Source organism: Lathamus discolor, chromosome 2 (genome assembly GCF_037157495.1).
Source record: "Lathamus discolor isolate bLatDis1 chromosome 2, bLatDis1.hap1, whole genome shotgun sequence".
Taxonomy (NCBI): domain Eukaryota; kingdom Metazoa; phylum Chordata; class Aves; order Psittaciformes; family Psittacidae; genus Lathamus; species Lathamus discolor.
Genome location: NC_088885.1, coordinates 34,922,255 through 34,933,649, shown reverse-complemented (window position 1 = coordinate 34,933,649; position 11,395 = coordinate 34,922,255). Strand labels below are relative to the sequence as shown.

The window sequence follows — 11,395 nt, the reverse complement described above, 5'->3', positions numbered from 1 at the left end:
GATAGGCTGAAATTTTTTTCCTATAAATAAAAATTCTTGATCTACCAGTATTGTTAAACAAAAACTATTTTGAGGTGCCTTCAGGACTTGTGTGATGCAGCTGAAAGAACTGATCTGTTTCTCTAAGGGTGTTTGAGATCTTGGTATACAATGACTATTTCACCTTCCTTTGCTTTATGCACCTCCTAATGGGATGATAGTATTTTGGGGTATCCTGTAGGGATGGTAATAATTTGGGCATCCCTTGAAGATCAAGATCTGAATACTTTGGAGAGACTCTTTTTCTGTTCATATGTTTGATTTGTCTTGCAATGTGCAAAATCTTTTAAGCAGTCATTGAGCTTATTAGAAGGGGGAAAATAAAGGACTCCAAGACAGTTACATCTTGTGAAAATTGATAGTTCAAAATCTAGTGTTAAAGGAAAGTACTGAAAGCAAAAAGTACTGAAAGCAAAAAGTACTGAAAGGTTCCAATTGCCTCGTACTGGTTCTTTCTTTCCAATTTATTATGGGCTACCTGGCACTTACTACTGTTGGATGGTCACTTCCCATGGCTGGTATCAGGAAAAGTGAAGATTACATAGCCTGGATAGTAGGTCCATGTTCACTCCCTGCTGAAGTGCACAGGAAGAAATGCTATTCCCAGGTCTGCATCAGACTCCCTCTACGTCATCGCTGTCAGAGGCTGATATGGTTTAACAACGATGTGTTTTTACCTGGTCTTGCCCTCTGACAGACTGGCTTGGATTTGCACGCTCCCACCCTTGTCCCCATTTTGTTCACAAGTAGAATGTGAAATGATGTATTTGCAATGGCTGGTGCTGAGCTAGGCAGATGTCTCCCCAGATTTTAATGCAACAAGTTCGGAGTCCTCTATGTATCTTCCATTTAACTGTTCATTGTTGGAATCATGATGGTACAAGTAGACAGGGACCTCTGTGATTGATGTGGCAGTGTAGGAGGTAGATCGCGTGGAACAGTGTTCTCGGCGCCTTTGGCCCCACTGAGTTTTGTACTGTGTCCACTGCCTCTTCAAAGCTCCTTGTACCTGTTAAAGAAACACATAGCTAGGAATAATCTAAAACCCTATAATGAGACATCCTAAAATATGTTGAAGGAAAAAGGGAAAGGAAAGGGAAGCGGAGGGGAGGGAGGAGAAGAGAGGAGAGGAGAGGAAAGGAAAGGAAAGGAATTTAGGTCTAATTCCATCAGGTTCAATCTATCCCTCTCCTTGCCTCTGCTCCCAGTTCCAGAAGCAGCAGCAGCTGCTGCTCAGGTCTCAGCCTTAGCTCCCTCGCTACTTACCCCATGGTAGCAATTACAGTTTCTGCAGTTGCTGCTTGTGAAGAGAAGGTATAGGTGATCTGTTCCCACAAGAGGTAAAGGTGGAACAGAGTGCTACAGGAGAATACAGTAGAATGCTACAGTAGAAGAGGGAAAAGGAAAGAGGGATGTGGATTAAAACCCATCTGATGCTGCAATTGGATCCTTGCCCATGGAATGGCAAATGCATTGTGATCCCTGAAGAAACTTAACCTTGAGCACAACTGGCCATGAATGGCAAGTACACTTCAAGAGCTTTCCAGGGGTAATTTTGTAGAAAGAGTTGGAGGATAGTACAGCTAAAAAGAGGTTTTGTTCAGGTAATTTAAGAGCAGGTTATGTGCTGTCAAAAAAAATTAGCATTGGTCATAGCCCTCTGCATCACAGAGAATCTCAAACTTTGGGCATTAACATTCTAGGAATAAAAATATTTTATTCAACATTTACATTAACAGTGATATTATATATATGGTGCTAGGATATGACTTGATCTATTGAGTCCTTCCAGGGAATAAGAATCCCTGCTCTGACTGCATATTCAGGTGTGCTGGCACTCACACTGTAACTAACACTGGACACAGCGAGGATAAGGCAGAAATCTTGGGTGTGCAGAGCTGCTCTGCAAACCTGCAGCCATCTCTTCACCACCACCACCAGGGTCTTTAGCACCTCTAGCCACGGTGAACCTCTGGCCTTCTCTTCTGTCCCTAAGTATTGAATGTGTTTTCATTTCACAATAGTTCATCCATTCAGATTTATCTCAGGATGTTTAGTGAAAATGGCAAGAACATGCTCTTACAGCCTTCCTGTTCCTCTCCTATCTCCTTTCCCCTGCCCCTTGCATAGACCTCAAGACTTTGATGGCTCTTGCATGGGTAGAAAAGCTGCTGTGAAGATGATGAGCTCCTTCTGAGTTCTCAAGCTGCTCTCATTTGAACTAGACCACCAGGGTAACCATATGTCTGGAGATAACATGTTTGACTGAAGAGGGAAGAACAAAGTCACTAAGTCTTAACAAGCCTGCCATGAGGAGCTTATAGTCTTCTTCTCAGAAGGGAATGATACTTAAACTGTATGTACAGTCAAGGAGAGCACAGGCACATCCCTTCCAGTTCAGCCCACAATTAGAAGTGCCATTATAAAGGTTTAAAAGGCTCCACAGAACAGTGAGAGCACAAGGTCAAAGCAGTTGTATTTTTATTCTCTGTTGAACTGCTAGCCCATGCAGGAATCTGGCCACAGATGGATAACGGATAGTACAAGCTGCTGCACTTGAGCAAAACAACGTGTTAATCTAGATTTCTGCCACGATTCCAAGGATCTCAGATGATCATAATTCAGTGCCAACTAAAACTGGTCACGCATACATTTTACATGTGTAAGCAGCATTACTGAAAATCACATGCATGGATAATACATTAACGACCAAAGAGGCTCCTGGGGACCAGGAGGGGCAGAGTGATGCCTGCCATGCTTTCTGCTCTGATAGCAGATGAAAGAAAGTAAAGTCAAAAGGAAAGAAAAGCCTGAGTTTATTTGCTCTGCCTTTCAGGATTTTAAAGATTTTTCTATTCCCTATTAGCCATTCATGCCTCTTTGGCACACAAAATATATGGCTGGGTTTTTCTCCAAACAGACTTTCCATTTTGCTGGCTAGCCTTGAAGTCTAGAAACAATTTCAGGCCTGGAAATATGGTCTGGTGAGCAGACTATTGCAGAGACCTCGTATCATCTGTACAACACTGTTGTTGTTGGACAGAGAACCTACAGTGTTGCTGGACACTGAGATGTATCTATGAAAATGCACAAGAAAATCAGTCATTTTAAAAGTCACATGCAAACCCATTGTTTATGTGTTCTTCCACTTGAATGCAGGCATCAGCACAGCTTTTTATTACTATTTTTACATTTCTTTCTATAGATGGGCTCATGGCACTAAAGTGAGGTAGGTGAGGTAGTAGGCAATGAATGCAACATAAAACACTGTCAGGTGGTACCGAGTTTAGCATTGTTTGTCCTGGCTAAACTTCATGTATTTCAGCCTTGAAGTTAAATATTCCAGTAGGAAAAAGCAAATCCCAGAGTATCCAGGCTCCTGTGGTACTAAAATTAATCTCCTTGCCCCACAAGGAATTTTCTCATGAGCACCAATTTTGAGCTCTATGGCAGCAGATGTACACAGCAGCTTGGAAACAATCTCCTGCCATGACTGAAGACCAGACTGTGGCTTTGGTCTATGTCTTACTGCACACAGCAAGACTGGGGGAAGTTACCTCAGCTTAGTTTTCTTGGGCAACCAAACTCAGACCAGCACTCCCTTTGTGGAAGGACCTAATACCATCCTGGCATTCATTAGTCTGTTGTTGTTCTTCTATGGGTTTTGTGCCTTATATAACTACACATTGTGTAATTGCAGGAACTAATGCTACTCTAGCACGGCTAGCGTAGTTACATAAGCTTGCTTGATGTTTACTGGTAATGTGCTGATGCAAGTAGCATTAAACTGTCTTCAGTCCATATTAGAGAGGTGTCATCTTTGACTCTCTGTCTACCTATAAGAAAATGACGAGTGGGTTTCTTAGCATCCCTGCCACTGACCATGTTAGTCAGTCTGCAAGTCTGAAGCAGATACAGTAATTCTGAAAATGGGTGTAATGGTGAAAAGTACCCAGCACCACCAAAAATCACTCTCAACATGCCTGGAAACCTGAATCCCCATGGCTGTTTGTTCTTACTGCCCAACACTGATGAATGTTTTCTGATAGCTGCTCAACCATTAATCCTAAAAGGAGTCTTAATCCTAGATGCAGTCTGGAGCTACTTGGAGGTAGGTAAGCTGTCCATGTGATTACTTACGGAAGCAATAGAGTACAAAACTGGAAGCAACATTTCAGTATCACATTAATTTTTTATCTCATTTTGGCATCATCCTTTCCAGATGTGTCCTCTCAGTGATGGCTCGCTGACAATTTATCTATCCAAAGTGGATATTCAGATAAGAGCCTTCCACTAGGAAGAGGCCTTTTTACTGTTGGCCGCCAGATGTGTCAAAAAGGCTTTCAGAAGCAACTAGGGGTTTAGTGACTATTGCTGTTTTTTAGGATTTGGATCTAGACCATGCATCTTCAGTCTGCGTAAGGAATGACTGGCTGCAATAGCTGCTTCCTGAAAGCAGTTCAGTCAATGCAGAAGTCCACAAATTGAAGTGTGTCTCTGAGGTTGGACATCTGAATATCACGTACGAATGTGGTGTATTTTCCTAATACAAATACATTCATTCTGAATTCTAAATTAAATGTAATACAATACTTAGTGAACAAAACAAGAACTGTGTATTTGTTTTAGACTAATTTTTATTCCTGGAATGTGGCTTTTAGTTTGCTGCCTTGCATTCTATAGATTAGCTCATATGACAGGTAAATTCATCCATACCCTGCAATCTAATTTTGAATTAAATTATACGTATGGTCTACAATGATGCTGACAAACAGATGTTCCAGATACATTCATTATTGCATAACTTGAAAATTGTATTCCCGGAATTGTAAATGTGGATATGCTTTTCTGACACTGGCATTTCCAAAAGTACTTTGGAATTAGACTTATCAGATGAAACATATCTAAGAAACAAACAGCCTTTAAGATACATTATGTTTTCAGTGTTTTTTTTTTTTTTTTGCAGCCTTTCCTCATTTTTAGCATTGCTACAGCCTCTAATCTAAGCACAAATCCATATGTTCTAATTAGAGTTGGAGAATTACAGAGTCATTGACCTTTTTACACTACAGCTACCAAATATTAAGCAAATTTGTTTTTCGAAATCTAATCTGAAAAAATGTAAGGTGATGCTGGGGAAAACTAAGAAGGAAGAAGACAATGTTCAAGACCATGATTTTTGGGTAACACATTGTTTGGAGGCAAGGGAGAACACACTAGAGCACTGCCTGTACATATCTATGCAGTCATTCCCACGGGGAAAGGGTGTTTCAGAAACTACCTGGCTGGTGTCTTCTTTCTCCATGCCAGGTCCTCCCTACCAGGGAGAATTGGTAGTCTTTCTGTGTTTCCAGGGCATGGAGATTGGACTGTGCCAGAAAGGGATGAGAGTACGGAAGAAGGAGAAAAGTGTTAGTAGGCTGCAGATTCTGGGGACAGAAATGTCATAGGAAGAGTTGTACATCTCTCTAACTTTGTTTAATTGGGTCCATGAAACCATGAACTTCTGCAGCATGATCTCCACAGCTATCATTTGAGGTTAGGCTCTGGTGTCATTAGCTGGTCATGCTTTGTCATTCATTTGTACGTCTCTTGAGAAACCATGTTACAGAATTACAGTGGGAGGCCTCTAATCTTTTATGCTGTTGCATTTCTCTGTATATTTATGCAGGGAGCCAGCCAGAGGGAAATGTACAGTGTTGCTGACAAGTGGTGGCAGAATTTAATACTCTCTGCCATACTGAAAGTTACCAAAGCAGCCAGTAGCACTTTATCAATAACAATTTGCTTCAAGTCGCTATCAAAACATCAGCATGGTCACATCATTACTTGGGATTTGGGGATAAACAGGAGTACAAAGATCTCTTTAAGTTGACATACTGAGTGTTAACATCACAAAGTTTGTTCCATATCTAATTCCGATGCTCTGATTCAAAATTAACTTTTTTAAAGGACTTCCTAGCTTTGCTAAGGTAGGTGGTGTTTTATTTTGCTGCAGTTGAATGCTCCTGATACATTGAAAAAACATTTTCTGCTAACCATCTTTGGGAAATGGCTCACCGTAGGAATTTAACTGGTTCTTAACATACTTTAACCTGTTATTATTTATTTATTTATTGTTTAAAAAACCAAAGGTAGTGAAGTGGACGTAAATCCAGCTGCAGGTTCAATATTGATCCAGCTGTAAGAGAATGGGAGACATCTTCACCTCAAGTGCTTTTATTTCTCAATTACTATGTGAAAAACACTGACCTTAAAAAGGCTAATCCTCAAAGGAGCAAAAGTGATCATACTCCTTCAGGTTCTTCTACTCTGACAGTGCTACAGGGGATAGTATCTGCCATGGCTCTGACGCTAAAAGCAGCACAAGGCTTTCCAGGATATGCCCCTGAAGATCCCCACTACTTCTTATGGGGCATCCTGGTCCCTCCCACTATTCTGGGGCAGAAATGTAAACAGAGCATTCTTCTTTGCTTAGATGTCTGTCTCAAAATTGCAGGTGGTAGGGGAAGAATATCATGCCTGTCCCTCTTTTGGGTAATGGTAGCACTCCTGATTCATCTGCTCAGAAAGGCTCAAGTCTCACTCTGCAGAGGTCTTTCAAAAATGCATGCTGCTGCTTGTTTATAGAGAGTAAAAAGTGACATGTGGTTTCAAAGTTTTCCGTGTGGCATGATTAATGAACACTACTGTGACTATTTTTCAGGTTCCGTTCATTTGCTGTATTTCACGTGCTTACCTCACCATTGAAGAAGCAGAATATAGTTGCCACAAGTAAGCCCTAAGAGAAAGTAAAAGAAAAGAGTTTAGAGATCAGAATATGCAAATTCGTTTTTGGTGTTAGGAAATTTGGACTTGATGGATACAAGATAAAAGCATTAGTCCACTTCTGCATCGCAGATCCTTCACTTAACCTCCCCCTCTTTCACAGTTATCTTATTACATCGACTTTTGTCTTTAAACATATTTTAACATTTTCTTCTAATTATTAGCTGTCCTGGTTTCAGCTGTAACACTGATTTTTTTTCTCCTTCCTAGTAGCTGGTGCGGTGCTGCATTTGGCTTTAGTCCGAAAATGATGATAACACACAGATGTTTCAGTTGTTGCCAAGTAGCGCCTACCCTGATCAAGGACTCTTCAATCTCTCATGCTCTGCCAGTGAGGAGAGGCACAAGAAGCTGGGAGGGAGCAGAGACAAACACCTGACCCAAACTAGCCAAAGCGGTATTCCATACCACAGCACATCATGCCCAGCATATAAACCGGGGCAAGTCACCCAGAAAGGATAAATTGCTGCTTGGGCTGGGCTGGGTATCGGTCAGTGGGTGGTGAGCAATTGTATTGTGCATCACTTGTGTTTATTGTTTTTTTCCCTTTTCCCTTTGAGTTTTATATTTTCTCCTCTTGTTATTTCCATTATTATTAGTAGAAGTTTTATATTATACTTTAGTTACTGGACTGTTCTTTACTCAACCTGTGGGATCTACAGTCTTTTGATTCTTCTCCCCATCCCAGAGTGGCTGCATGGTGCTGAGTTACCAGTTGGGTTTAAACCATGACACTAGCATGTATAGATTATCTATTTTGGCTATGAAGTTATTTTTGTACAAGAGGCCTAGAAAAGGAAAATTAAACTGTATGTAATGTAGGTCTATATTTTACTTAGAGTGGAATACCACACTGCACTGAAAAGATGGCAGAGGACTTGTGTCCTATATGTTGCCAGAGTGCAGTTACCCAGTTAAAAGTTCTTGGCCAAGAAGAATCCTTCTGCACCAGGAAGGCTTTAAATTGAACTATGTCAGGATAAACAAATTTGTATGTGTGGCATCACGATGGATGGAGAGGATGTGAAAACAGGTATAAGGGGTTAGAAAAAGGAAAAGAAGAACCAAAACACAACAGTTGAGTTATAAGGTGGTGGTTGAGGGTGGCACAGAAAATAGAGAAATTATAGATCACAGCTGAGTCCTAAAAGGCTTAAAGTTTTTTCAATTATTGCCACAGTTGTTCAGATAATATTTCACTACTGCTACAAGATTAAACAGGGTGAAGGTAGAAACACAAGGTGGAAAAGTGTGTAATTAGTAAGAGAAAATTCTTGCACACAGAGCCTACCACTCAGCATCATGTAATTACGCTGGTCCACATACTAACCACACTTCCTCTTATTGAAATAGTGTTACATAGCATCACTGGGAGCCAAATTCCTTCATTTTAAATTACTTAGAGCAGTTATTATAAACTAAATGTACAGCAGTTTGTGAAATGGAGGGGAAAACTGCAGTACAATAGCTTGTGTTCCCAAGGGCTGCTTTGAAGGGCTTTACAGCTGTATCTTTTTTATAAACCCTCATTTAACTCATTGCCAGTTCAATTGGAGCTAATGCTTTCTAAAATGTCTTGGACTCTCAAATGCATATTTTGGACCATAAAAGAAGGGTAAGAAATAACTGTTTTAACAAAATACATATTAGAGATAACACAAGCTGGTTTGAAGAGGTGATAACCACTGCAATTTTGGTAATTATTTTACTCCAAAAAATTTTTCTAGCAAAGAATTTGTAATTTGACACGACTTCAAATATCAACACAGAAAAGCACATGTGAGGAGGAGGAAGGTTAGACATAGTGAGAAAAGAGAAAGTTTCTTTTCATGCTTTGGTAAAACAGTGAGTATTCTCAAAAACCTCAAATCCCAGTATACAATGCACAACAGATTGTCCATAAGCTCTGGTTTGAGAAACACCACAAAGAAGCCAACCAAAACCTTACATCTCTAAAGCAGGACTTTGTCAGACCACAGATTCCTAATGGAAAATTTATGCAAGAAAAGCAAATGTGTCACTTCCCAGTGGCCTATATTGACTTTGTCTTGTGCTGCACACACTGCAGTAATTTGCGGAGTCTTGCAAAACATCTGCTGTTTTGAACTGCATGTACATGGCTGCAGCAGGGGTCTCGCTAGTTTGCCAAAGTATGTTTTTATTAACAGCAGTCAGCTAGCAAATGAAGTGAATCTTGATCTCCTCTGGGAGTAGGGACACTCAGTGGACAGTCTATATGAGGCAGACATGAAAGACAGCAGGAGAAGAAGCAGCAGCAGAGGTATTTTTTAAGTCTATTCTTCAGCAAGAGTGCTCAGGGGGAATTCAGGAACTGCAGTTCACCTAAAGGCAGAAATTGAACCTGAACTATTGAAGTGAAAGCATTTTCCATTTCAATTCCTGTATAATATTTGAATTCCTCTTCTACACCCTGCAATTGCTCTACTTGTCTTCTGTTGTATTGTTCCCTTAACTAGCATTATTTCAAGCCAACTTCAATCAGAAAAGCTAAAGAGGAAGCTGTAGTGATGCCTCGTATCCCTTTTAGTTGCTCTTCTGGACTGCAGTGAGTTGAGAGCATATCTGGCTCCTTGTTATTTGAGACAATGTAGATGGCATATCTTCTGGCTGAAGAAATTATTTTCTCCAATTTGTCTTACATATGTCTCATTGCTCTTCTTGCACCAGCAACAGCCCTCTGGGCTCTTCCGTCTCTATTTCTATTATTTATATTTCCATTTTATCATAAAGTTTTGCCCATAGCTCAGTACTACTGGTATCTTCAGCTGTAAAGCTATAGAGGTATCAGTAACAGATACCAGCTTTGTCTTTTCAGGGTGCAATTCCTATTGAGGATGAGATCTCCAGGTGACTTATCTCTTTCTGCCACTGTGTGGAGTTGTTAAACTGACCTGTGACACAGTCTGCTGCCAGCAGGATAACTTCGGCTGTGGTACTGAAGGCAGAAATGAAGAATATATTTATTGTAATACTAAGGCCTTCAATGACTTCTGAAGAATCTTTATTTCTGGAACTATGTGAAGACCAGATGAATGTGGCTTTCACCCAAATCATGCCTTAGGGGTTGTTCAGAGTCAGCATCTCTCAGACTTTCGTGTACCTTACTGGCGCCATATTGAGTTTTTCCCTGTGTCGAAGTGCCTATACTGGTTCAAGGACATTCTTTGCTTAACAGGTATTTAATTTCTATCTCACACTCGTAGAAGACATGCATCTTGAAGAGAAGTTCCGGTAATTTACTCAGGTTAAAAAGAAAACAACTTAAACAAGCAAACACTTATGCAGACACTGCAAAATTATACAGGTTTTTGATACTTCACTTGTTTTTCTTCTAGCTTATGTCTCCATAAAACAAGATGTTATATATAGACATGCTTATTCCTGGTATTCCTGAGTATGTCCATGGCATTAATTTCTGCCCTAATTACATGCTGTGCTGCTGTTTAGGCTTTAGTTGGGTGATATATCTATTAGTAATGGTAGAAGATGTTGGTACATGTAATTATACAGGTGGCAATGCTATAAAAAAATTAGTTTGTGATTCTCTGTGTGGGCTTTGGTCCATGTCCATTCTCTTCTCACCTCTGGATCTGAATGGACAGCAAAAAAAAAAAAAAAAAAAAAAAAAAAAGTGTGGCCAAGTTTTTTCATAGAAGTACTTCCCATACCCATCTCTCTCATTTCAGCAAAGATAAAGAGCTTTGAGAAAAACAGTACTGTGTTCCTCATCCTCTTAATTCACAGCACATTCATATGGTGTTTGAGGCAAATGACTGTGCTATAAAGTGTTCATTTATGTTAGGTTAAAAAAATAAGCAAAGCAAAGAACACATCTGCAGTTTCTGCTGCTGCTGAGGTGGGGAGATTGTCACAAGAGGGCTGAAGATGGCAGCCTACCTGCTGCAAACTGATGGAGACATCCCATGAACCAGAGCTCACACTTTGCTGCTTCTCCTACTCTCTGCTGGAGGTTTCATTACTGTAATTTTGCACATGAATTTTTCTACAAAAATGACACTTTATAACATCCATCTTTCAGAAAAACATTTTCCCAAATTTTTATCGACTCAAGATATTAGAGAGTTCTGAAATTAGTAATAACGCAAAAACAAAAAAACAAAAAAAAAAAACCAAAAACCAGTAAGTAAAAAAAAAAAAAAAAACCCAACAAACCAAACACTTATGTTCTCAAAAGCAGCCCTGTGATTTCAGCTTTGCACAGAAGGAGAAAGTGTTTCTATTTGGTGTGACATCACAGAGGACACATTTATTTTTTACAACTGGAATGTTGGAACGGAAGGTTATAGGCTCTTTAGGAAAGACAGGACAGGCAGATGGGGAGGGGGTACAGCTATTTAATATCAATTATATGCTAGAGAGTATGGAACTCTGTCTGGGGACAGACAATGAGGCAACAGAGAGTTTGTGGGTCAGGGTCAAAGGAGTGTTGTGTCCTGACTAGAAGGAAATGCAGCAGAAGGGCCAGGAAACCTCCATGGATAGGTAA

General features: G+C 40.1%; 1 protein-coding gene across 1 annotated transcript in view; it reads right to left on the bottom strand.

The window, feature by feature from the left end:
- Window positions 1-671: 671 nt before the first annotated feature.
- CALCR (calcitonin receptor) overlaps window positions 672-11,395 on the bottom strand; it is a 140,175-nt gene continuing 129,451 nt past the window's right edge. Inside the window, exons 12-13 of the mRNA XM_065669235.1 lie at window positions 6,779-6,820; window positions 672-1,048 (exon numbers count right to left, since the gene is read on the bottom strand). Of these exons, the coding sequence (XP_065525307.1) occupies window positions 827-1,048; window positions 6,779-6,820 (264 nt within the window). The 3' untranslated portion in view covers window positions 672-826. The remainder of the gene's footprint in view (window positions 1,049-6,778; window positions 6,821-11,395) is intronic.